This window comes from Suricata suricatta, chromosome 15 (genome assembly GCF_006229205.1).
Source record: "Suricata suricatta isolate VVHF042 chromosome 15, meerkat_22Aug2017_6uvM2_HiC, whole genome shotgun sequence".
In the NCBI taxonomy this organism is placed as follows: domain Eukaryota; kingdom Metazoa; phylum Chordata; class Mammalia; order Carnivora; family Herpestidae; genus Suricata; species Suricata suricatta.
Genome location: NC_043714.1, coordinates 9,434,317 through 9,460,947, shown reverse-complemented (window position 1 = coordinate 9,460,947; position 26,631 = coordinate 9,434,317). Strand labels below are relative to the sequence as shown.

Sequence of the window (26,631 nt, the reverse complement as noted above, 5' to 3'; positions counted from 1 at the left end):
AGGCAGAAACTTAGGGAAAAAATCTGATTAGTACAGCTCTCTAAAACCATAATTTCTCTCATAGCATGAAGCGGATTTACTTGAGTATGTTGCTTTTGAAAACTGTGCGTTAGGAAGAAGTCATGGACGCCTCAGAAGCGATCTTAACTGTTACCGGGACCAGAATGATGGCTGGTTTTCATTGCTTCTAAAGGAAAGATCTTTGTATCATTTTTGAGAAAAAATAAATACATTCTTGTATTTTTGTAATATTGTAGCTTCACAGAGCATCCTGCCTTGACAAACTTGGGGACCAAACTGCTATGGTAAGAGTTTCTAAAGATTGGTGTCTGTTTCATGAATTAAATTGTGTTGAATTTCGCTCCTAAATCCTTATGTTTTTAATGGTTCTGTTTTAATAGATAACAGCTATTTTGCAGTCACGTTTGGCTAGGACATCATTTGACAAAAACAGGTAAGTTTCTAATGATCTCGTTCCCGGATTCTAACCGAGCGAGCCTTGAAAATGTGTTTTTTCCAAGGAACTTAATTGTTCACCTGTCTGTTGAAAACTTCAAGATTTCCCGCGGCCTTCAGGGTAAAGTCTTACCCTCACGTGGCCTAGGTTCTAGCCCTCATGTGCGCAGTGCCTCTGGTCACTGGTGTCCTGTCTTGAGTTCTGTGCTCTGCACGTGTGTACAGACCTGAGCCACAGGGTCTCTTCCCTCTGAGCCGTCATACGTGCTCCCTGTCCTGGAGGGGGCAGCCTCCTTCCTCTTCTGCGCCTGGCTGACTCTTACGTCCCGTCTGATTTCAGCGTGGCTGTCCGTTGTTCTGGAAAGTCTTTCCTGACCCTTCAAGCTGTGATAGGTACCTTACTAAGGTGTCCCACACGGACTGGGAACCTGTATTCCTACTGGTCCAGTGACTTTTTTTCTTTCGTTGATCTCTCCGCTCTTCTAAGTATACAACATATTTCCTGCAAATAATTATGCTTATACGGACCTGCGCTCTCCCTGGTTTCTGCCTTCTCTCAGTAGATGTGCATCTCCTCTCTGATTCCCGGAACTGTGTGATCACTCTTGATACCGGCAGGTTCAAGGCCTCACACTTGATTTTCCTTTCCAGTTCATGTCTTCACTATTAGCCTTATGCTGTACTTTATATCAATTTAGAAACAGCCTGTCAAGTTCCGTGAGAGACAGCCCGCCGAGATTCTGATTGGGATTGCAGTGAATCGCTCACTTAGTTAGCCCTTCCTTAATGTCTCCCTTATGCTTGTCTCTGTAAAGGTCTTTCCTCTCTCGTGTTAGATTTATTCCTAGGACTCCATATTTTTGATGAGTTTGTAAATGATATCCTAAAGAAGTCCTCTCCTGTTCAGTGCTGATGAATAGGATGCAGTGGGTTTTTGTATCTTCAGTTTGTTGCTAAACTTCGTAATCCGTTCCATTCACTTTATGTGCAAATTCTTTAATATGTACAAAATCTTATAAATTATTACAGCCCCTGTTCACTAAATATCACCTTTATTTTAGATTCTTGTTTTTGATTTCTGCATTTGTAATCACTCCCGCTTAGGACAATGTAGGAAGTACTGGTTGAATAGATTGATTTATGGATTATGATGTACCGGGTTTTTGCTAGAAGCTTATGTTTATTTTATTAAAAAAATTTTTTTAACATTTATTTAATGTTGAGAGACAGAGAGAGACAGAGCACGAGCAGGGGAGGGGCAGAGAGAGAGAGGGAGACACAGAATCTGAAGCAGGCTCCAGGCTCTGAGCTGTCAGCCCAGAGCCCGATGCAGGGCTTGAACTCACAAACTGCGAGATCATGACCTGAGCTGAAGTTGGAAGCTTACCCAACTGAGCCTCCCAGGCATTCCAAGAAGCTTATGTTTATAAATGAGATTAGTTTGTAATATTCTGTTTCATTGCGTCTTTGTGAGACTTGTGACCTGACACCACATTTTAGAGTGTTGAAGCACTTGCCAGGAAAGGCACATGGCCAGTAATGTTTCTCCGTTTATGTTTGTTTGCTTCTTTTTCTGTTTCATCTCAGTAGCATTTTTCTTTCTGTTTCAACACTTGCGGGATATTTTAGGTAAATGGATTGCCAGGGGAAGAATAGCTTCCATTTCAGGAAGGAAAAGGCATAAGAAGAATTAGCCTCTCTTGACCTACTTAGAACACATAATTCTTCGGAGTAGCGATTTTTTCAGTCTTGGCCATCAGCGTTGCAATCATTTTAAAAAATGGCTCACTGTGGAGGTTTTAATTTGATCCAGTCTCCAGAATGTTAGGCTGAGGAATTTGGAGAAGAAACTTCTGTGATATAAAACAGAGTACTCCAGTTCGGTCCACCTCCTCTCAAAGAATGGTGACCTTTGGCCATAGTAGGCTTCCATCATAGTTCCAAGGAAATACTTTCTTACTGAAGAAATAAAGGGTAACTGTATTTATTTCTCTCTACCGGTCCTTGTGAAAACTTTGAAATTCTCAGGCTGGGAGAATAACATAATGAACAGAGAGGCCCTGTGAGTCACCAAGTGTTAGTTTGTTAACATTTTGTCAGATGAGCATTAGTTCTTGCATGTTCTGTGTTTGTGTGTGTATGTGTGTGTGTGTGTGTGTGTGTGTGTGTGTGTGATATTTATATTCCCTTTATACTTATATATGTGTATATACATAGAAGTCATGCGTACCTCTACGTAAATGTTTGTGTTCTATATAAAATACGTTCTTTTTCAGAATCACTTAATATTACATTGCAAGTTGTGACACTTCACCCATAACCATCTCAGCCGCGTCTCTGGTGAGGCTATTCTCTGGCGTCCTCCATGTTATTACCGCACTCAAGTAGCGACTGTTCTAGAGCACCGTGTAACTTATAGTTTCGTATTCCAGTTTCCCCCATATGAACCCCAAACATCCCCTTAAAGTGTCTTACTTTGGACTAATTTGGGGTGTAAAGGAAGGTGTGACGAGAGCACACAGAGTCTACAGCCCACCAGTTTCCCGTGTTGTGATATGTCTAGTCTGTTGATGTCGCCATATTTGGTGGGACGGACTCCTAGATTGTGATTTTTTTTTGATACGATTTAAATTTTATTTTCCAATTATTTGTTACTGATATGCAGAAATACAGTGTTTTGTTGTTGTTGCTTGTTTTGTTTTTTACATCCACCTTGTATCCTGTGACATTTCCAGGTTGACTCATTAGTCCTGGTGGCTTTTTGTAAATTGCCTAGTTCTCTATATATCCATAATCATTGAATCTGTGAATAATGACAGTTTCATGGAAATGCTTATGGCTTTTCTTTCTGTGTTTTGCCTCACTGTGCCGCTTAATGAGTACATGTGGTGGGAGCACATCCTTGCCCTATTCTTGATCTTACCGGAAAAGGGTTTGTTTCACCGCTGAAGAATGAGGCTAGCTGTAGGTTTTTTATAGATGCCCTTCATCAGAATGAGGAAGCTCCATTTTATTCCTGGTTTGCTGAGAGTATTTTCAACCACAACTTTAGAGTTTTGTTAAATTATTTTCTCCTGCCTTCTTGAAATGATTGTTTTTTTCCACTTTATTCTGTTAATGTTGTGAATTACATTGATTGATTTTTTTCCCCAATGTTAAACCAACCTTATTCATGGGATAAATCCAACTTGATCATAATGTATTCTCCATTTTATGTTACTTGATGTGAGTAGGCTTGCTTTGCTAGTGTTTTGTAAAGGATTACTGCATCTGTGTTCATGAGGGATACTGCTCCATAAACCTTCAATGTATCTGTCAGGATTTGCTATCAGGGTTGTATCAGCCTCATCAAATGAGTTCAGCAATGTTCCTTCATCCTGTTTTCTAAGTGAGTATGTGTCAGATTGTATTTCTTCCTTAAGATTTTAATACAATTTATTGGTGAAGCCACAAAGGCCTGAGGGTTCTTACTTACTAGACATGAGACTGTGTATGTTGTCTGTTTCTTCCTGTGCCTGTTTTGGTTACACTGTGTTTTTCAAAGATTTGTCCACTTCATAGCACCTTGGTACGAAGTTGTTATTGTCCTGTTAATGTCAGTGAGATCTGTAGTGATGGCTCCTCTTTCATTCCTCATATGGAAGCTGTGTGTTTTCTCTCTCCTTTCTTTGCCCGCTCTGCTAGGGCTTTGTCCGTTTTAACCTTTCGAAGAACCAACTTTTGACTCTATTGATTTTTCTCTACTTGTCTATTTTACATAAAATTGATTTCCACTCTTCTGATTTCCTTCCTTCAGCTTTCTTTGGGTTTAACTGTTCTTTTTCTAGCTCCTTACAAAGATCAGATCACCAATTTTAGACCTTCTTTCTGTAATTACATGTAAATTGGCTTCTAAGCATGGCTTCAGCTGCAACCCACTCATTTTACGTTTTCACTGTGATTACTGTAAAAATATTTTGTGATTTCCTGTGCCGTTTCTTCGGTGACCCATGGGTTATATAGAAGTATGTTGTTTAACTTCTGCCTATTTGAGGGTTTTGTTATTTTATCATTACCAACTTTTAGTTAAATACCATCTTGGTTCAGAGAATATGTTCCATACGTTTCCAGTGTTTTGATAACGTTTAGAGTTGTTTTCAGCCTAGCATATGGTCTGTCTTGGTGAATGTTTGTTTTGTCCCTGAAAGGAAGGTGTCAGGTGTGCTGGGCAGTTGTTGAATATAGTGCTCCCTAAATGCCGTTTGGTTCCACCTGCCTGATGATTGTTTTGATCACCTGTACTTGTCAAGATTTTGTTGATTTGTTTTATCAGTTACCAAGAGAAGGGTGTTAAAATTGCCAGCAATGACTGTGAAATTATTCCCCTCCCATTTCTGTCAATTTATGGCTTGTATATTATGAAGCTCTATTGTTAGGTTCACATACATTTAGATGTGTAATGTCTACTTTTTAAAAAATAGTTTATTTACTATTTTGGCAGAGTGACAGAGAACTTGATGAGTGGGAGAGGGATAGAGAGAGCGAGAAAGAGTTAGAAAGGGGGTGGGAGAGAGACGGAGAGAGAGAGAGGATCCCAAGGAGGCTCTGCAGTATCAGTGCAGAGCCCAACACAGGGCTCAGCCTCATGAGCCATGAGATCATGACCTGAGCCGAGATAGATGCTCAGCCAGTGGAGCCACCCAGGCTCCCCTAGATGGGTAATGTATTTTGTTTTTAACGTTTATTTATTTTTGAGAGCGAGAAACAGAGCATGAGCGGGGAGGGGCAGAGAGAGAGGAAGATACAGAATCTGAAGCAGGCTCCGGTCTCTGAGCTGTCAGCACACACTGATGTGGGGCTTGAACTCATGAACCGGGAGATCATGACCTGAGCCGATGTCGGACGCTTAACTGCCTGAGCCCCCCAGGCACCCCATGTCATGTCTTCGTGATGCCCTGAGCCCTTCGTCGTTGTGAGCTATCCCTCCTGATCTATCTGTCTTGTAGTCTGTTTTGTCTTCTCTGAATCTGGCCGCATCAGTTTTCTCGTGTGGTATGACTGCGTGCATAGTGTGTCCTGTTTTGTTCTGCTTTTAACCTGTCTGTGCTTTCATCCCATTTCCAAGCAACACATACTTTATACAGTTCAGTCTTGCCTTTCATATAGTCTGACAACTTCTCCTTCTTAATTGAGATGCTTAAGTCACTTATAGTTACGTATTACTAAGATAGTCACTTTGAAACCCACCATCTCAGGATTAGCATTCCATTTGTTCTTGACTTCTCTGACTCTCCATTCTTCCCTTCTTTTGGCAAGCATAATATTTTTACATATTCCATCTTATCTACTGCCTTGACTTTTTAAGTTCTGCCACTTTGTATCATTTTTAGTCATTGCTCTAGAAATTACAGCAGGCATGTTGGAACATAGTGTGCCTTCAGTAATAATATCACGCTCCTCTACAACAATATAAGATCCTTACAGCGTCTATTTCCACATAGCCTCTGCTGCCCATTGTGATCTTGTGGGCTTATATTAAATTTCTACATATAGCATGAAGCCCATAACACAGTGTTCTTATTTTTGCTTCAAAAAAAAAAATTTGCTTTTTAAAAGAATTTAGGTACGTACCTGTGTGTATGTAAACTAAATATACAGAAAAATAAAGTCTGTTCCGTATACTCAGATATTTAAACAGTGACTCTACAGCCCCAGTGTGTTTAATCTGGTGTCGTTTCTCCTCAGCTTGAAGAACTTGCTGTCACATTTAATAGTGCAGGTCTGTTCGATGATTTCTCTAAGCATGGGTCTGTCTGAAAATATCTTTATTTCCCCTTCATTTCTGAAGGGCATTTCTTAAAATTTATTTTTATTTATTTATTTTAAATAGTTTATTGCCAAGTTGGTTTCCATATAACACCCAGGGCTCTTCCCCACAAGTACCCTCCTCTACGACCATCACCCCCCTTCCCTTTCCTCCCTCCCCTTTAGCCCTCAGTTTGTTTTCAGTATTCAGGAGTCTCTCATGATTTGTCTCCCTCCCTCTCCCTTACACTCTTTCCCCCCTTCCCCTTCCCATGGTCCTCTGTTAAGTTTCTCCTGTTCTCCTGTTAGACCTATGAGTGCAGTCATATGGTATCTGTCCTTCTCTGCCTGACTTATTTCGCTCAGCATGACACCCTCTAGGCCCATCCACTTTCCTACAAATGGCCATATGTCATTCTTTCTCGTTGCCATGTAGTACTCCATTGTGTATATATATATATACCACATCTTTTTGATCCATTCATCAGGTGATGGACATTTAGGCTCTTCCCATGATTTGGCTATTGTAGAAAGTGCCGCTATGAACATTGGGGTGCATGTGCTCCTATGCATCAGTGCTTCTGTATCCCTTGAGTAGATCCCTAGCAGTGCTCTTGCTGGGTCATAGGGGAGTTCTATTGTTAATTTTTTTAGGAACCTCCACACTGTTTTCCAGAGTGGCTGCACCAGTTTACATTCCCACCAACAGCGTAGGAGGGTGCCCGTTTCTCCACACCCTCACCAGCATCTATAGTCTCTTGATTTGTTCATTTTAGCTACTCTGACCTGTGTGAGGTGGTATCTCAGTGTGGTTTTGATTTGTATCTCCCTGATGATGAGTGATGCTGAGCATCGTTTCATATGTCTATTGGCCATCTGGATGTCCTCTTTGGAGAAGTGTCTATTCATGTCTTCTGCCCATTTCTTCACTGGATTATTCATTTTTCAGGTGTGGAGTTTGGTGAGTTCCTTATAGATTGTGAATACTAGCTCTTTATTCGATAGTCATTTGCAACTATCTTTTCTCATTCTGTTGGTTGCCTATTAGTTTTCTTGATTGTTTCCTTTGCAATGCAGGAGATTTTTATCCTGATGAGGTCCCAGTAGTTCATATTTGCTCTTGATTCCCATGCTTTTGGAGATGTGTCGAGTAGGAAATTGTTGCGGTTGAGGTCTAGGAGGCTGTTTCCTGCTTTCTTCTCGAGGGTTTTGATGGTTTCCTGTCTTACATTCAGGTCTCTGAATGGCATTTTTGTTGCATATGGAATTCTAGGTTGCTTTTCTTTTCACTAATTTAAAGACCTGCGTTCCGTGGTGTGTTGGTGGCCCCCCCCCTTTCCTATGCAGTCACGTCACATGTCTTTCTGTTGCCTGTATGGAAGGTGGAGTTTTTTCTGTCCTCATCCTGCCTGGAGGCCTCAGAGTTTGGGGCTAACATGAGTCTAGAACCGGGGTCTCTCATCGGCTCTTTAGCGTTCTCTCCCTCAGTATTTCTTCTGCCCCATTTCCGGCCTCTTTTCCTAGAACTGAGTTACGCCTGTGTCGGTGTGTTTTGTATCTTCCCTCGGCTGTCAGATACTCTGTTCTGTGCCTTTTGTTTTTTTTCCATTTTGTTTCACTTAGGCCACTTTTTGTCCACCGAGTTTCAGCCTGACTGGACTTCTCTGCTGTGTCCGGTCTTTTGTTCAGGTTAAGTTAAATCTTCATCTCTTCTCACCAGCTTTTCACTTCTGCCGTTTCCTCTTGGTTCTTTCTCCTGGTTTTCTCCTGGTGAAATCCCCCTTCTCTTCACATCTGTTGTTCACCTTCTAGATCGTTAGCATGTTTTTTGTCTTAAGTCTCCCTCTGGGGGATCCAACCTCGAGTCACCTTCCATTGACTTTTCTATCAGGAACATGGGTCATATTTTTGGGATTCTTTGTGTTTCCTGTAACTTGTTATCATATGCTGAGTACTGTGGGTTGGTTTTTTTTTAAAAACATTTATTTATTTTTGAGACACAGAGACAGATCATGAGCAGGGGAGGGGCAGAGAGAAGGAGACAGAATCTGAAGCAGGTTCCAGGCTCCAAGCTGTCAGCACAGAGCCCGGCGCGGGGCTTGAACCCACGAACTGTGAGATCATGACCTGAGCCGAAGTTGGATGCTCAATCAACTGAGCCACCCAGGCACCCCCTGGGTACTGTGTTTTAAAAAGAACTGTAAAGACTGAACCCAATACTGTTGACCTCCAAAAGTGGTTGTGCCCTCCTCCTGTCCCGCCTCCTGTGCTCTGACCACGTGCTGACCGCGTGACCCTGACCGAGCGGGGCTAGGCCTTCACTGCGGCTCTCCTCACATCCTGTCTCTGCTGCCAGCAGTTGAGACCTCCATCCAGCAGGGCTGGGGATCAGAGTGCCCAACGGATCCTAGGGCCATCCTTGAGCCTTAGAGCAGGGCCGCCGGCTTTCTGAGCTGTGGGAGATGTCCCTCTGCCCCCCACCCGGTTGACAGCATTCTCCCACCTCTGCTGATGGTCCTGACTCCGCCTCCTGCCTCTCTGAGGACCCGTGTCCGCCCTGCCACCCCACCTTGTGTCCAGCGCAGGTCAGGCCCCCGCCCTCCTGCCAGCACTTCTCTCTTGCTCTAGGTCTCTTTGCATCCTAAGCTTTCTGATGGCTTCGTAAAAGGCTTGTGCAGCCCCTCCGGCTGGTTTTTGTGGTTAGGTGAGAGCTCCGAGGCCCCTTCACTTCTCAAGGAAGCTGAAGTCTGTCCCTCGGGCTTTTGTCCCATTGTTACTTAGAAGGGAGATTTTTTTGTTTTATATTTAATTTTGAGAGAGAGAGAGCGAGTGAGCTCATGTATGCACGTGCACAGGAGAGGGGCAGAGAGAGGGAAGGAGACAGAGGATCCAAAGCAGACTCCATGCTGTCAGCATGGAACCCTACACGGGGCTCGAACCCACAAGTCACGAGGTCATGACCCAAGCCGAAGTCAGAGGCTTAACCCTCTGAGTCACCAAGGCGCCCCAGGGGAGACTGATTTTTATCCCAGTTATTTTTACTAAGGAATTGCTTTAAAATATCGATGACGTATTCCCCCTGTATTTTGTTTTAATTAGCCAAACAGAAAGAAAATGGGCTTTGTTGACCCATTAAATAATTTAGGAGTGGGTAGTGGAAAAACCGTGTCTGACTGTTTTTCTGCAGTAAATCCACAAAGCATCTTGGAAATGGCATGCGAGTGACCGTAAGACACACCCCTGGCCTTCTGAAGTAGAGTGCGGGGTAAGCGCTGCCCGGCCAGAACGACCGCCGGAACTGTAAAAATAGTTCTTGTGGCACAGAAGTAGAAAACTACGTTAATCTAAGAATCGTGTCAGGGCACCTGTGTGGTTTAGTCAGTTGAGCACCTGTCTGGGTTCTGGTTACGATCCTGTGGTTGTGGGATCAAGCCCTGCAGCAGGCTCTTTGGTGACAGCGCTGACTCTGCTTGGGGTCCCGTCTCTGTCTCTCTCCGCCTCTCTCCCATGAGCTCTCTCTCTCTCTCACAAAATAATAAGCTGAAAAGTAATAGTTTCAAGGCAAGTTTATATTGGAAGAAGAGTTGAGCTATACAGGATTATTTAGTATCATTTACTTGTCTGTTTTCTATGATACATAAGCTCTTTTTTGTTGTTTTTACGTTTTCATGATGCCATGTAAAAGAATGTCAGGTTTTTGTTTGTTTAAAGAATGTCCGTTTTATTTAAGCGACCATTTATATTACCCTGTTCTTGCATCAGAGGCGGCATTTAGACCCCTCATGCCGTGGCTCCCATAGAGAAAGTTAAACCTAGAAAGCCAGGTCGATTTCTGATTTCTGATTTTTCTTGCTTTTGCTGAAACCTGTATTGTCAGATTCCAAAGCGTTTCTGAAAAGCCACACATGGAATGCAAAGCAGAGATGGTGACTCCGCTGGTGACAAATCCCGGACACGTGTGCATCACGGACACGAACCTGTATTTCCAGCCTCTCAACGGCTACCCGGTGAGGACGGCCCCAGGGTCGGCGGGAGCACCGCGTCCGCACCGGAGGGCTCATCTCCCCGGTGACCCTGACTCCCAGTGACCGTGCCTCTGTTTCACTGGGGATCAAAACCCGCCCCCTCCCCTCAGGCAGGCACGTGTCTGCCAAGCCGCCCCATGTGACCCCGAGGCCCAGATCTGAGCGCTTCCGAGGTCATGTCCATAACTGGGGGGTCACGTGTTCTCAGCACCTTGGAAAGGAGCCCGACCCCCCCCCTGCCCCCCCCCCCCCCCCCCCCCCCCCGGGCAGGGCCAGCAGAACTCTGTTCCACCTTTCTACCCGAAGCCCTTCGAGAAGTGGATGTTTTCTGTGTCTCTTCTTTTTTTTAAGTGGCATATGTGGCATGTTTTGTTCCCTTGAATGAGAAGTAGAATCAGCAGATCTTTGCCCGCAGAGGAGCGTGGGGCTGGTCCTCAGCTGGCCGCGCACGCTGGGTGTGTGGGTGCTGTACCCGGGCAGCTGGGGGGCTCCCTCTGCGATGGGGGCGGCAGGCTTCTCTTTCACAGTGACCTTGGGCTCCCCGGGCCAGAGAGTAACCTGAACTCAGATTTTCACAGCAAAATTCATAAAGATGTGTCGCGTTATCTAGATCTCACCCCTTTTTGGCATGGTTCATTAGAAGAACAGAAATCCTGGGGCGCCTGAGTAGCTCAGTCAGTTAAGTGTCTGGCTTCAGCTCAGGTCACGATCTCACAGTTCGTTGGTTCAAGCCCCACATCGCGCTCTGTGCTGACAGCTCAGAGCCTGGAGCCTGCTTCAGATCCTGTGTCTCCCTCTCTCTGCCCCTCCCCGGCTCACGCTGTCCCTCTCAAAAATAAATAAAACATTCAAAAAATCAAAAAACAAAAAAAAGAACAGAAATAATAATACACTCTGATGGAGGAGTCAAACCATTTGGTGCAACTTGAAGCTTAAGGGATGTGTTTTCTGGCCTCGGAGGCTACGGCCTGGAAATTCTGCAGGCAGGTGGGTCAGGCACACTGTCACTGAAGTGTGACACACTTGGGTGTGAAAATGGTGCTATGACAGTTTTGTCCACCAGGTGGCGGGGCACCCTCACCAAGCCCTCAAGGAGACACCCGGCATTATGGGGTGTTCTCCACTCGTCATATATCCCGCCCCCCCCCCCCGCCCAAACTCTCTGAGGTAGAACCCTTGACCTGTCTGCAGGCAGTGTCCACACTTGCACATGCTGGCCTCTTTGAGCTCCTCTTCCCTCTCACTTGGGAGAAGGGTGGATGTGTCACCATTTAGCTTTTTTTTTTTTAAGTTTATTAATTCTGAGAGAGTGAGTGGGGGAGGGGCAGAGGGAGGGGGGAGTCCTGAGCAGGCGCTGCCCTGTCAGCGTGGAGCTAGCGTGGGGCTCGACCCCATGAACTGTGAGATCGTGACCTGAGCTGAAACCCAGAAGGGAGCCCAGAGTTGGAGGCTTAACCAACTGAGCCACCCAGGCGCCCTCAGTGGCTTTTCTCCCCTTGCTCTCCCCTCCTAGTGGTTTATGCCTTTAGAGAAGCAGAAGTTTTGTTCCTCATAAAGGGTGAAAAATTTAGAGGCCCTGTCTCTAGTTGTTGATGAGCTTAATACAATGTAGTTTTTATGGAGACAGAGGACAGCCATACTGTGCCGGTTGTAAGCAAACCACTGATCTCTAAAAAGAGCAGAGTTCCCGAGACTTTATCTGTACGCACATTAATACTCCTTGTCACTCAGCAGCCTGGCAGGGTCCTGAGCCAGGATTGTCAGTATCATTTTTTGGGTGCTGAGTGAAGGTAGCAGTATTTGTCCAAGGTTGTAAAGATCGTGAAAAAGGGCAGACCAGGGACGCCTGGGTGGCTCAGGTCATGATCTCACAGCTTGTGAGTTCGAGCCCCACGTCTGGCTCTGGGCTCACAGCTCAGAGCCTGGAGCCTGCTTTGGGTTCTGTGCCTCCCTCCCTCGCTGCCCCTCCGCTGCTTCTGCTCTTCTCTCCTTCAAAGTTAAATGAACATTTTTTAAAACTTAAAAAAAAAAAAAAGAAAGAAAAAGAAAAAGGGCAGAGCTGAATGTAAAACCAGAAATGGATGCGTGTGTGCCCATGTGGGGAGAGGGGCAGAGGGAGAAGGTGAGAGAGAATCCCTAGCAGGCTCTGCACTGGCAGCACAGAGCCGAGAGGGGTCTTGATCCCACGAACTAGGAGTCCATGATCTGAGCCAAAATCAGGAGTCAGACTCTTAACCGACTGAGCCACCCTGACGCCCCATAAATCTCCCTCTCCAGTTGTTCACATGTAAGTAACACTTTGGAAAAGCAAGAATTGGCCTTTTTTTCAAAACTTTTCTGATACCACAGGACAGCTTCTAATTGTGTCAGGATGTTGATGTTTGAGACTGTCTTTCTATTTTAAAGAAACCCGTGGTCCAGATAACACTGCAAGATGTCCGCCGTATTTACAAAAGGAGGCACGGCCTCATGCCTGTGGTGAGTCCATGCGGAGTGCCACTCGGGGTGGAGGGTTGTCCTCTCGTAATGGTTTGCTGACTTGTAGGCTCCCAGGCCTGCCTGAAAAGTGCATGGAGGTTGTCAGTAAGCTCATGGACTCTGAGTCCTTCTTTTGGACGAGTTTCGTGTATGTGCACACACTGCACACGTATTCATACACACACACACACACACACACACACACACACACACCCGCACGTCACTAAGTCAAATTTTTATGAGGAGATTATAAATAAATAAGACCTACAAGTAAAAAATAGGAATGTTTAACTGAACGGCTTTTGGACGTACGTAGCTTATTTTGAGGTTGCAGGGTCAGTACAACGCTATTTATTTTACTGTTTTCTTTCTGAATGTATAGGGCTTGGAAGTGTTTTGCACTGAAGATGACCTCTGTTCTGACATCTACCTGAAGTTCTATGAACCTCAAGACAGAGATGACCTCTATTTTTATATTGCCACGTATCTAGGTCTGGTGCTCACCCTTCACTGTATCTTTTCCTATTTACTGTATCTACCCGTTCTAGTCTGTTCACCTTCTGTTCCGCTCCTGCCTGAGGGCGGAAGGAAGGGAACTGCTCCCTGTTGCGTCACGTTTCCGGGCCTCCTTCCTCTTCTCACCAGGAACTGTGTTTGGCAAAATGGCTTCCCAAAGCCTAAGGGAGATAGAAGTGCAGCTTGGTAACAGCTCATTCCAGTTGCGTATAGTAAAAACTCCTGATAAATATATTTAAATGTTCTTTACATTTTAACAACTCCCCCATTGAATGGATTGTTAGGAATCCGCCTGATCGTTTTTCTGTTCAGTCATGTCTTACGTTCGTTTATGAAAACTCCAGACTTGGTTTCTTCATAGGAGGCAGGGCGTTGCCCAGTCACGTGTTTGTGACCGGGAGCTGTGTGGCCTTGACCGCAGAGCTGGACACCGGCACAGGAGCACTCGAGCCTTCTGTCCTCAGTGTAGAACCTCAGGCCTTGATTTCCTTTTAACTAATGTTTCCTCAGGTTCCCATAAAAATGTGAATTTTCCCAGCTTTGTCCGAAAGCCCACCTATAGTTTCTTTTCAGGCCTAAATGATACAAAGTTGTGTGGTTGAACTAAGTTACTTTTGTTTACAAAGTGGTCAGAAAACTACGATGGGTTGATTTTCAAATATAGATGTTGGGCTTTTATGAATGCCGTCTTAATTTTGTTTGCTGCCCTCGCTCCCCTAGAGATGGAGTCATCCCTCAAGGAAGAATTGTTTACTTACAATAAGAAATAGATTTCACTTTTCAGTAGGTTTAGAGTTCAACTTTTTTCTTCTCACATTAAGCTCTCACATTTAATTTAATGCCTAGTATGGCTCTGATACAAGCTGAGTGTTATTTCCTGCCTTCTGATTTGTTTTCATTTTATTTCTCTAACTATATAACAAGATTACAAGAAAAAGTCAACTTTCATGGTGAGGCCTCAAATCTCAAGTCAAAGAACTTGCCGTGACCTAACCACCTGTCTTCTGTAAAGCTTCCGTATGCTCTCTGACACTGCTCCTCAGGTTGGCCAGACTTTCTCTGAGGGGTCCTGAGTGTGGGAAATGAGAAGCAGCAGCATTTTGATTTTTTAGCCCCCGATAACTGGTTAGAGAAGCAAGTGGTAAAAGTAAATAATAAACATCAAGTCACCAGATGAGCTAGGGGAGTCGCTTGGTGCAGCCGGCCAAGCGCTGGCAGCAGAATTTCCCAGCGAGACACAGCGGCCAGCCCCCTCTGCTGTCTGCGGGGAAAGCTGCCCTCCTGCTCCGGACTCCGCGCTTCTGCGGGGCAGTTCTGCGGGGCAGTTCTGCGGGGCTCTGCCCGGGGCGGGGCGGCCCCCGGCCTGCGACCTTTTTCTCCTTCCGCCTTACTCCTCACCCGCGCAGGACGCAGAGGCGCTGGCAAACCCGCCGTACTGCACCTCTTCCTGACCTGAAAACGAAGGTTGTGTTTGTTTTGATTGCATAAAAAAAATGGAAGAAATACGCTTTTACGAAAGGTCCTGGCTTCTTCAGGATGTTAAAACTCAATCACTTTGTATATATTGTGACAGTATGTAATAGTGAGTGTTATACATTGCCATGTAATAGCTACATATTTGCTCCGTACCTTCATGTTTTTTCTTCCATATATCTAATATATAAGTGTGTTTTATATCATATATGTGCCAATATTCCCTCCTGGATCTTAGAGATATTCACACTTAACACGACAGCTATTTCGTGAAAACCAACCATAGCCTCCTTTTCACCTTTTTTCCTTTTTTTTTTTAGTTTTTTTTTTTAATGTTAACTTATTTTTGAGAGACAGGGACAGAGCATGAGCAGGGGAGGGGCAGGGAGAGGGAGGGAGACACAGAATCCGAGGCAGGCTCCAGGCTCTGAGCTGTCAGCACAGAGCCCAACGTAGGGCTCAAACTCACAAACCCTGAGATCGCGGCCTGAGCCTGAGTCGGCCGCTTCACTGACAGAGTCCCCCAGGCGCCCCTTGATTTCTTTCTTTTTATTAAGTTTTTTTTAATGTTTTATTTATTTTTGATAGAGCATAGAGGGGGAGGGTCAGAGAGAGAAGGAGACAGAACCGGAAGCAAGCTCCAGGCTCTGAGCTAGCTGTCAGCACAGAGCCTGACGCGGGTCTCGAACCCACGAACGTGAGATCTGACCTGAGCCGAAGCCGGAGGCTTAACCGACTGAGCCACCCAGGCGCCCCCCCCCCCTCGATTTCTTAAAATGCCATTTTCAAAAACGCGCCGAAGGGGCTACATTTACACGAGCCACGCGGTGTGACCCCCCGCCCTGTCCCCCCAGAGCACCACGTGGCGGAGCGCACGGCGGAGAGCTACACCCTGCAGTGGCAGCGCGGGCTCCTGTCCAACCACCAGTACCTCCTGCACCTCAACAACCTGGCCGACCGCAGCTGCAACGACCTGTCGCAGTACCCGGTGTTCCCGTGGATCATCAGCGACTACTGCAGCGCCGAGCTGGGTAAGTGTTGCCGCGGCCGCCGGAGGGCCGAGAGCCGCTCACGGAGACGCGTGTTGTGATGCGTGAGCGCCCGCACGGCTGCTTTCCTTTTTTTACTGAAGGTGCTGATAATGTCCATTCTGAGACCCTGGCTAAGTGTCACGTGACTTACATGTGGGTTTTGTATGTGTTTTCTCCGCCGGCTCTTTTTTTAAATCCAAAAAAAGCCCCCCCCATACTTCTGAGAGACATGCCCAGAACACATATGTACGATTTGAAGCCATTATTACCCCTAAACTGTTTTAAAATGTTTTTTTTTTAATTTTTAATCAGTATTAAGAGACAGTGTTAGGAGGGTGAGGGGCAGCAAGAGAGGAAGACACAGAACCGGAAGCAGGTTCTAGGCTCTGAGCTAGCTGTCAGCACAGAACCCTACCTCGGGAGAACCGTGAGATCGTGGACTGAGCCGAAGTCGGTCACTTAGCTGACTGAGCCACCCAGGCGCCCGTTACCTCTAATTACCCATTTTAAAATTTGTTCCAGGGTTTCATATTATTTAAAATTCACACTCAAAAATGAGATGGCCAGAAGTAATGATTATTAATTCTAGAACATGTAGAAATTACTGAAATATTTAAAGAAGTAAAAAGCATCAGTCATTACATTAGTGAGTGGTACCCATTTTAACATTGTGTGTATTTATCTCTCAAATTACTTCTAACAAAAATGTGATTGTATTCTAATTTTATTTTCTAGTATTTCTAAATAACATATTGTGAACAATAAATTCCTTTTGACAGCTGACTAATTGAACCCTTATACTTGAAAGAAATAACAGATTTTCTAGGAATATAAGAATTGATTTCTCTGCTAATATTCAGTCCCCAATTCTCAAATTATGCTATTAATATAGAAAAATAATGTTGACTATAATTCAAATTTAAACAAATCTTGTAGAAGAATACTGGCTTTTAAAATGTTTTATTTTTGTTGTTTTTCTTGGAATATAGTTTTTTTTTTAATTCACAGTTCTTTTTTTAAAAAACAAAATCAGTGTTCAGGGCATTTTCAATTACAGATGCATCCTTTTTTTTTTTTTAATGTTTATTCTTGAGAGAGAGGAGAGAGAGAGAAGGCGCAAGTGGCGAAGCGATGGGGGGGGCGGGGCGCACAGAATCCAAAGCAGGCTCCAGGCTCCAGGCTCCGAGTTGTCCCGCAGAGCCCGACACAGGGCTCAAACTCATGAACTGTGAGAAAACGACCTGCACTGAAGCCGGATGCTTACCTGAGCCCCCCAGGCGCCCTGCTGGCCGTGGCTGACGTAAAGCTCAGGCTCTGCCCACGTAACTCCCAGAAACACTGTAATTCTAATGGATCTGTCTCAATTTAAAAAAAAAAAAAAAAAAACCATTTGTGGAAATCGTGCTTGGGCATCTGTGGAGCGGGAGGGGAGGTCATTAAGGATAAGCTTGCCTGCTTTATTTAACTCATTCTTGGGGCGCTTGGGTGGCTCAGTCGGTTAAGCCTCCGACTTCGGCTCAGGTCAGATCCCACGTTGGTGGGTTCGAGCCCCGCGTCAGGCTCTGTGCTGACAGCTAGCTCAGAGCCTGGAGCCTGCTTCCGGTTCTGTGTCTCCTTCTCTCTCTGCCCCTCCCCCTCTCATGCTCTGTCTCTCTCTGTATCAAAAATAAAATAAAACATTAAAAAAAATTTATTTAACTCATTCTTTACAATGTATTTATTTCTACAGATTTGTCCAATCCGGGAACGTTCCGGGATCTCAGCAGGCCGGTAGGGGCCCTGAACAAGGAGCGCCTGGAGAGACTTCTGGTTCGTGGGTTTGGGGGAACCCAGGGGATACCCAGCTTCTGAGCAGCTCCGCCAGCCATGGCCTCTGTTTCTACAGAAATGGAAACTCATGTCCCCAGCATCCAGCAGAGAACTAGGCCACGTGACCAGAGGATCCACATCCTGATTTTTCTTGCTCTCTTCTCTGTCCACCGCCTCCCCTCCTTTTCTGTTCCTATTTAAGAGAGGAATTAAGGGCTGTAATGTCGCCCTGCCACGATTTTAGGCTTCTACTCGGCGGGTCAGTTGTTATTTTCAGTGCTCAGCAGCCTCTCTTCTCGTGTGTTGCAGAGCCGCTACCAGGAAATGCCGGAGCCCAAGTTCATGTACGGCAGTCACTACTCTTCTCCGGGTTACGTGCTCTTCTATCTTGTCAGGATCGGTAAGGTGCTTGTCCTCGCTCCCCACTCAGTGTCACTTCAGGTGGGTTCTTCGGTGGCTCCGTGAACTCCCTTACCTCTGACTTCCCCTCCAGCCCCGGAGTACATGCTGTGCTTGCAGAATGGAAGATTTGACAACGCAGATAGGATGTTCAACAGGTTTGACCAAATGCTCCTTTTACCATTTTTTAAAAAAATGTTTATGTGTTTTTGAGAGAGAGACACAGAGAGAGAGAGAGAGAGAGAGAGAGAGAGAGACAGCGAAGTGGGGGAGGGGCAGAGAGAGAGGGAGACACAGATCTGAAGCAGCTCCAGGCTCTGGGCTGTTGGCACAGACCCAACGTGGGGCTCGAACTCACAGACGCGTGATCATGACCTGAGCCAAAGTTGGCCGCTTAACCGACTGTGCCATCCAGGCACCCCCACTTACCATTTTTGAAACTCTCGAGTTATAAACGTGCAATGTGTTTGTTTTAGACAACCGGATACAAAAATGTCCAGGAATGTAACAAATCACTCATTGGTATACCTTTTCCTTTCAGGCTTTTTCTAGTCGCGCACACACGTGTGTCTGTGTGTGCACGTGTAAGTGTATGAACTTCTTTAAATACAGCTTTTGTCCTGCCTTAATTACAGCCTTATATTAGATGTTGAAGTTTCCCCCATGTTATCAGATGAGCTTCAAAACAGCAATTTTCTAAATTATCATATCACATCCTGATCCATGCCATAATTTAAGCAGTTTCCCTGCTGTTGGTCATTAGGCTATTTCTAACATTTTGTTATACTAGATAATTGTTAATTGAGTACCATTTCCTTGGAGCATTTAACTTTTTTTTAAATTGTAAAGGTAAAGGTAAATTCCCTGCCAAAAAAAAAAAATCAGAAAATATGGAGAGGAGGACAGTTCGGTTCCCTCGGCCCCCAGCACGCTGAGAGGACGCTCATCGGTCTTGTCGTGTGCGCCCCTCAGTCTGTCTTCACACCGGGCGCTGCTCCTTCTAATCCCTTTCTGCACGGCGCTGGCACAACAGCCGCGCCAGGTTGTCCGTGGTTACGCAGCGGCCGCCCTCGCCCTGCAGCGAGGCGGCGCGGGTGCGGGGCCTCCCGTCGGGTCCGCGCCCTTGCCCATGTCCCTCCCGCGTGAGCCCAGCGAGGGCTTCCCTGTACACGCGTTGAGCGTTGTGAGTTAGGGAGAGAAGTGAGTCAGTGCAGGTGAAGTGCAGGCCGACCCTGAGCTGCGTAGACTGCGATGTGGTCGGTGTTTCACTCGCCTGAGACTTCCGATCGCTTGATTTTGTCTGTCTGTTTTGTACTCAGCATTGCAGAAACTTGGAGAAACTGCTTGGACGGTGCCACAGACTTTAAAGAGGTGAGCAGTTAGTGAAGCTGAGGAGTCCCTGGGCTTGTGGTTTCTAGCTGTTTGGAAAAACAGTGTGGCTCTTCCTTGTTTTATTTATTTATTTTGTTTTGTTTTCTTCCCCTGACACGTGCAGTTGATTCCAGAATTCTATGGCGACGACGTCAGCTTTTTAGTTAATAGTCTGAAGTTGGACCTGGGCAAGAGACAGGGCGGGCAGATGGTGGAAGACGTTGAACTGCCCCCCTGGGCGCGGAGTGAGTACCCCGCACAAGTACTGAGTTCCAGCGCTTCCTCGCCTGGCAGTGTCCCCGCAGTGTTGTCGTACATAGTGGCCTGGGTTCTTTTTCAAATGGCGGTATCGTTTTCTCTGTAAATGAGGCACTGTCAGTCCCCTTCCAAATCCGAAATGGTCTGTGAGTCTGTGATGTAAAAACATCGGTACGTATTTGAAAGACCTAAACCTTGTGAACGTGGGTTTGCCAGTCCTCCCCCCTCCCCACCAAAATTTGTGTTCTATCTGATGGGGGCCGAGAACGAAAACCTCAGTAAGAAACACGTACTTCTTGCGTCTCCCGGAAGCTTGCTGAGCCTTCCGCTGCACGAGAGAAACAGGAGGGAAGAAATGAGGGCTGCGGTGTGTTGATGGCGTCTAACCACACAGGTCCCGAGGACTTCCTCCAGAAGAGCAGAGACGCGCTGGAAAGCACTTACGTGTCAGAGCACCTCCACGAGTGGATCGACCTGATATTTGGCTACAAGCAAAAAGGCAGTGGTGCTGTTGAGGCCCATAATGGTATGTGATGGTTCCAGAAAGTTCCTGTAGCCTTTGCTACAAGCGAAAGCAAACCAAAAGTAGAAAGGAAAAAAGAAGAAGCAGAAAGAAAAGCTGAGGCCAGAGCAGTCCAGTGCATTTGTGCAGCGGAAGCACCCGCCATCAGCCCCCGGATGTGATCCACGTACTGAGTCACAGGGGAGGGAGGGCTTCTCCGCCATGATCCAAAGAAGTGTTTTTCTACAGCCTTCCGCTTCTAGCATGGACTGCCCATCCCACCCAACAATCTCAATTAAAACTCACTCAGAATATGCTAGAAGGGCGCCCTGAGTTCCAGTGAAGGGCCCCAGAGTGTCTTATTCATGGAACAGAAAGACACAGGCAGAATTCCACCGCCGCCGCCGGTTCTTTCCCAGTGTTGCTCACAAGGGTGCCGTTCGATGTCTGCTCAGCGAGAGAGAGTAGCCTGAGTTGATAATTATTGCTGCAGGATATTACCAGTCACTTTTGCCAAGTGGTGAATTTCTTTGAATAGAAGTTTAACGTTATTGTTTTAAAAGTCATGTACAGAGTGTATATTGTCTAAACGGTACCTCTTTCAGTGGTTTTCATCTCTATTTTTCAGTATTTCATCCCCTGACCTACGAAGGAGGCGTCGACTTGAACAGGTATCTGAACGTCTATAAGGAGTTTCTACTTACGTTACGAAAGCCTCTCTCTGGGCCCCCAGGGGGCTCAGGCGGTGGAGCGCCTGACGGGATTTCGGCTCAGGTCACGATCCCAGGATCGTGGAGTGGAGCCCCGTATTGGCCTCCGTGCTGAGCATGGAGCCTGCTTCAGATTCTCAGTCTCTCTCTCTCTCACTGACCCCCCCCACTTGCATGCGCGCTCTCTCTGTCTCTCTCAAATTAAAAAAAAAAAGTACCTCTTTAAATGCTCTGCAAATAATGTTAAGATACGGAAGTTTTACGATGAGTTCTATCTCGCCCCCGAGCCTCAGAAAGCGGCCTAACGGTCTGTGATGGGCCCGGACGGCCCCCACAGGTAGTGGTTGCTCAGTCAGCAGCAACGACGTGAAGGTTCACCCCTCTCCCGATGACCTGCAGTATCTGACGTTTGTGCTTTCAAGGCGCTCACTGCATTATCTGTTCTGACCCGAAGCATCGAGGACCCGGACGAGAAAGTGGCCATGCTAACCCAGATCTTGGAATTCGGGCAGACGCCGAAACAGCTCTTTGTGACGCCACATCCCCGACGGATCACCCCAAAGTTCAGAAGCTTCCCCCAGACCTGTGGCCATACTGCCCCCCTCGCAGACTCTCCAGGTACGTCCTGTAAGGGGATGAGCGCGAGCACCTTCTGTGTCTCTTTCCTGAGGAGGATGTCCCCGAAGCGCTGGGCCATCTCTGCAGGGTCCGCAGAAAACAGCTCCGGCTAGCCTGGTTTTGTCACCGTTTTGTGTTTAACTGCTGACTTCAGAGAAGATCAGGTGACACTGATGTGCGGGCAGTGTTCCTCGTGTCAGGGGAGACAGCCGTGCTCAGGCTGTCCTGCTTCTCTCTCCGTGTTGCACATGTCACGTGGGGCAGCCTGAGCCCCACAGGCTCCCGGCAGGGGGGACGGGGAGGGCCGGGAGCACAGCCACGCGGTCCCTCCCCGCTGCACCCCTGCCGTGTGTCCCGGCACCTTCGGGCTGGCGGGCATAGCCTGAGCGCTCTCTCCGGCGGGAGCAGTAGCTTGCGGGGCCCCTGGGCCAGGGCTCGTGCCCCACGGGGTGAAGTCACAAGGACCGCAGGACTGTCTTGTGATGCCTCTCCAGCCCCTGCCCTGTTAGTCACCAGGCTCATGCCAGTGTCTTGTGATTATTTTAAACGGTAATTGTTCCGGCCGCTCATAAAACAGGAGGCAGCCCAGCTTGTCCCGTCCGGGGGCAATTGTAGCTCTGATTACATCTCTGCTTTTTCTCCCCCTCAAAACCGAAAGGACGCTGTGGCGTTTTTCGGAAATGGTCAGGTTTTTGCAAGATTACGGACAAGGAAGTAGTTACTCAGTCTGTGTTTCCTGAAGTCCCTACGCAAGGGGCCGAGTGAAAACTGCAAACACAGATCAGGGTCAACAGTGACTTCAGCACTGCGTACACACGTTTTAGTCTTTCTCCAGGGGATTTTTGTCTTACTTAGATTATACGTTTTATCATTTCCCCGTGACTGTCCTGGAGCTGCCTGCTCCAGGCACCTCTCAAAGCAGTTCGATCCCAGTGGGACGTTCTGTTTCCCTTGTGGTTGGGTTTCAGTAGAAAACACTGTGGTTCCGACGCGCGCTGCCTGAGGCGCTGGCTCAGTTGACTGACGTAGTGACTGTTCCCTGTAGTTTCTCCAGGTGAAGAGTCTTTTGAAGACCTGACCGAAGAAAGCAAAACGCTGGCCTGGAACAACATCAGCAAACTCCAGCTGCACGAGCAGCACAAACTCCACAAAGAGTAAGAGCGTCGCTGTGCCGTCCTTGCACACGCTGGGTTCTTGGCTTGGGGTGACTCTGCGCTATGTGGAGCCCGGGGGTGGACTTTCAGTGTCGTCTTGACTGGTTTTTACCTCCCCCCCACCGCCACTCCCCCCGCCGAAATGCCTGTAGTGATCAACCTTCCAAGGTCAGTGCGGCAAGGGAAAGAAAGTTTGGCACAAAACAGATTTACGTCAGCCTCCCACGCTTGTCCTTTCTACCCCTGGTCCTTCTAGAGCACTAGAGGGGGGCTGCAGTCAGCAGGTAGATTTGTGGGGCACCCCCCCCCCCAATCTCTGGTGGTGTCCAGCTCTGGCAGAAGCACCATGTCTTCCCCGAGTGTTGAATTTACTGATGCTGTAGAGGAAAACGTGTCTTTGTAAAAAATTATACCAAATGTGTGTATGTGTGTATCAAGAGAGAGATCCAAGCGCTGAGTTCAACAGGAGTTTCCAAAATAACCTCTATACTCTCAAAACACTCGGGTTTGCTGTCAGACCCAGAGGCGTTTTGAGTATCCAGACGTCTGCCGTGAGGAAAGTCACGTAGAAAGGCTTGAGCAGCACTGACCTCCCCCGAGACATGGTGTTACAGGCGAGAAAACACTAGCTCAGAGACGGGGCCCCTCGTCCCGCTCTGTGGCCATAGACATCCCATCTGACATGTTGGTAGCACATACATGGGTCCTGGGTGGAGCTGAAGGTCCCAATCTACTTGAGATCAGTGACTCCCTCTCAGAGCACAGCCTCCTAAAAGGAAAGAGTTCCACCATATTCATTATAGCAGTGGCCTTCCGTTTTCTCAACTTCTTCAAATGATGCATAGAAAGAGGCCTTATCATCCAAGGCCGTAAACATGCAAAGGATCCTGTAAGAGGAAACGGCAGAACCAGACAATGGTGTCCTCACCGGACAGATGCTAGGGAGATTCAGTTCAGCAACAAAGCAAGTGAGGAGCTTGTCACGAAGAGGTCCGTGAATGTTGGGGGATGGACAGATACAGCGGAACTGAAGGAGAAGCGTCCTGGTTTTTTCCAGCTGTCAGGATGGTGGCAGCTCTGAAAGTGGCAGCTAGGGAAGCCAAGAGTGGGTGTGCGGTGTGGCCTCGGGCACCGTCCAACCACCACGCGAGGGTCCTGGGCGATGATCTGGTAATGGCGGGTATAATGCCTGTCACACAGACCAGCAGACACATGCGATGGAGAGGATTCCAGGAACTCGGTAGAGTGAAGGCAGGGACGTGCAGGCACCTGGCTGACAGCCATTTGTAAACCTCCGCTTTCACACAGGGCCGTTACTGGAATCGCAGTCTCTCGCAATGGCTCTTCGGTCTTCACCACGTCCCAAGGTATGTCCCCCTGCCTGACAAGTGCTTTGCCCAGAAGCATGAACTGCCCAAGTTTCCGAGGCCCAGTTAACTCTCAGTCAAGGACTTGTACTTGAGTGCACTGCCCGCACAGAGCATGAATTTGGAGCTGCTGTGGTATTTAATGTACAATTTCCTTGTAGTTTGCCAGAAACAGTCACAAAAGTGCCTTTCTGTTGCTAACAAGGCTCCCCGAAATGGAAGGGACCGGGCGGAAAGCGCTTGATTGCCCATCTCCTTGCTTGGGGGGGTGGGGGCATTTCCGCCTTGGTGCCCGCTGCGGCCAGCGGAGGGAGTCCCGGAGCATGGTGCGCTTTCCTGCCTGAAGATGCACTGTTTGCTGCTAAGTGCTTCATTTTTGTGCCTTGTCCATATTTCTGAGTGTTTGCTGTAGAATTCTGCTGGAAATCCAGTTCAGACACTGTGAATGTTCTTACATGTCATCAAAGCATGTGTTACCTATGCCGCTTATGTTTAATTTTTCTAATGTTTCATTTTGAGAGAGAGACAGAGAGTGAGCGGGGAGGGCCAGAGAGAGAGGGAGACACAGAATCAGAAGCAGGCTGCAGGCTCTGACCTCTCAGCCCAGAGCCTGAATCAGGGCTTGGACCCACAAACCGTGAGATCGTGGTCCGACGCTTAGCCGACGGAGCCACCCAGGTGCCCCTATAGCGCTTATGTTTCACAGCTTGTTCTGACAGAGTTAGCGGCTGGCTGTTTTTGAGGGTACGGCTTCCTGTTCTTTAGCCTTTATCAGCGGAAATCGTAGTTTTCGTTGATTGAGTTTAGAAGTGGCGCTAACTGAACACCTCCAGATGAATCAGAGCCACTACACTCAGGTTCTGTCATTGTGGTTTCCTGTCTGTAGCTTGTCATTCCTTTTCTTTCAAGTACTATCTTTGTGGAAAATTCTGTTTCATGAAACCAAAAGTGTAGAAAATGATTCTACCGTAGGGGCGCCTGGGTGCCCCAGTCGGTAGAGTGTCCGACTCTTGATTTTGGCTCAGGTCACGATCCCAGGGTCGTGGATGGAGCGGAGCATGGAGCCCGTTTAAGAGTCTCTCTCTTGCTCTGCCCCTCTCCCCCTGCTCACGTGCTCACTCTCTAAAATAAAATAAAGATAAATTAAAAAAAAAATAAAGACAGTGATTGTACTGTAGACCAAAGGAAGTGAACCTGCAGGGCACACACTGGGCCCTGTCCAGGGCGCGGAGACAGTGCTCTGGTAGGAGCCACGGTGCCAGGACCCTGCCCGCCGCACGAGCAGCCAGCGTGTTGACACAGGGCAGAGCTCTAAGCTGGCCTGTCTGACGTGGTTTGTCAAGTCCTTGAGTCCCTTGTACTCACATGACCTTGTGGACCATGAGCCTCCACCTCCGAGGCTTATTAGCCATGATATCGCTTCTTTGTAAATTTGCCAAAAGGAGAAGGAAGGTTCTTTTAAGCCAGAGGCTTTTCTTTTCCCTGTTTTTCCCCCTTCTGTTAATACAGCTTGTATTACTGATTTATGCAACCCGTGATTGTCACCCCAAAGCGACCTTTCTTCGTCCTGTCTGTGGTGTATGCGTTCGGTGATGTGAGCACTCGCGGGGACCGTCACCTTTGACGGGATCGCCCCCAGCACAGGCGGGAGCAGCGTCCTTGTGCACCAGGCCGACCTATGGCTTTCTACAGGACGCCCGGTTACTAAGCTCCCGCGGGCCCCGTGGCGAATACGCAGACACGCCTAACAGGAGGGGCGTTCGTTCTTTAGACTCAAAAGCCCCGTTGGAAAGAGTCTCAGTTACTTCTGCGCCACAGGGTGCAGTGCCGGTCACGTGTTCTCTCCTCCGGCTTTGTGTCCGGGCTAATACTGGACGGCGTCTCCGTTTTCTGGAGTCTCAGGACTTGTGTGTGTTGGCGTTGAGATGTGTAAATTTTCCTGTACAGAAGAAACTTATTAAAACTCCTCGTGACCTTTGATTTACCGTGTTGTAGGTTTACAGATTAGGAAAGGAGTTGTTACATGTTTCAGATTTGGGGTGTTTGGAGCTCGCTGTGATTTTTGTGAGTCGCAGTTTTCAAAAGAAATTCTTTTGCTACACTTTTGTTATAATCCCTACTTTATTATCCTTTCGAAAGTCAAGTGGTTCTTCCGTAAACGCTAAGTCAAGGGTGTCACACCCTAATTCGGTTGTTAAAAAGGAAAAAAAAGATACTGCCAAGATTTTTGTCTTTATGAAGTCAAAACTGCTGTTTTACTCCTCTTTAACTCATACCCCTGTCCGTGACGAGGGCGGCTCGGAGCTCGGTCCTGCCGAAGTGTGTGTGGGGCCCGCGCTGGGCGCACGGGCTTGGCCGCCAGCGGTCACACGCGGCCAGTCCCAGGGCTGGCCAGATGGGCCGCGGATCAGCAGCCCCCACACGAGCCTGCTGGCCTCTGCAAGGGGCAGGAAGTCTTCCTCGTGTGTTTGCTTCTCATTATCCCATAGATTCCACCTTGAAGATGTTTTCTAAGGAATCCAAAATGCTACAGAGAAGTGTATCGTTTTCAAAGATGGTGAGTTCGTTTTCATTTTGAATCGGCGTTATGACGGGAATTCACGGAGCAGTTTGTTCTCAACACACGTGTAGTGACATTTCGTTTCTCCCCCAGACAGTCGGGTTTATTCCGGTGTGGCAT

The 26,631-nt window shown here is 47.3% G+C and overlaps 1 protein-coding gene and 1 long non-coding RNA gene across 5 annotated transcripts in view; one reads left to right on the top strand and one right to left on the bottom strand.

Annotated features, from left to right (window-relative positions):
• NSMAF (neutral sphingomyelinase activation associated factor) overlaps nucleotides 1-26,631 on the top strand; it is a 48,059-nt gene that overhangs the window by 14,778 nt on the left and 6,650 nt on the right. For all 3 annotated transcript variants that reach the window (XM_029923542.1, XM_029923541.1, XM_029923543.1), the window contains 17 exons: nucleotides 258-305; nucleotides 402-454; nucleotides 10,118-10,247; nucleotides 12,672-12,743; nucleotides 13,126-13,234; nucleotides 15,587-15,763; nucleotides 17,493-17,572; nucleotides 17,882-17,972; nucleotides 18,066-18,129; nucleotides 19,291-19,342; nucleotides 19,467-19,587; nucleotides 19,995-20,126; nucleotides 20,731-20,773; nucleotides 21,267-21,430; nucleotides 22,476-22,584; nucleotides 23,893-23,951; nucleotides 26,441-26,508. In XM_029923542.1, coding sequence (XP_029779402.1) covers nucleotides 258-305; nucleotides 402-454; nucleotides 10,118-10,247; nucleotides 12,672-12,743; nucleotides 13,126-13,234; nucleotides 15,587-15,763; nucleotides 17,493-17,572; nucleotides 17,882-17,972; nucleotides 18,066-18,129; nucleotides 19,291-19,342; nucleotides 19,467-19,587; nucleotides 19,995-20,126; nucleotides 20,731-20,773; nucleotides 21,267-21,430; nucleotides 22,476-22,584; nucleotides 23,893-23,951; nucleotides 26,441-26,508 — 1,572 coding nt within the window. The remainder of the gene's footprint in view (nucleotides 1-257; nucleotides 306-401; nucleotides 455-10,117; nucleotides 10,248-12,671; nucleotides 12,744-13,125; nucleotides 13,235-15,586; nucleotides 15,764-17,492; nucleotides 17,573-17,881; nucleotides 17,973-18,065; nucleotides 18,130-19,290; nucleotides 19,343-19,466; nucleotides 19,588-19,994; nucleotides 20,127-20,730; nucleotides 20,774-21,266; nucleotides 21,431-22,475; nucleotides 22,585-23,892; nucleotides 23,952-26,440; nucleotides 26,509-26,631) is intronic.
• Nucleotides 18,557-22,110, bottom strand: LOC115279034. 2 transcript variants are annotated; one of them, XR_003903165.1, is made up of 4 exons: nucleotides 21,031-22,110; nucleotides 20,409-20,549; nucleotides 19,894-20,085; nucleotides 18,557-19,752 (listed from the first exon to the last, which is right to left on the bottom strand). It is a non-coding gene; the product is annotated as an uncharacterized LOC115279034 (long non-coding RNA). The 2 variants fall into 2 exon arrangements; XR_003903166.1 differs by having other exon boundaries at nucleotides 21,462-22,110.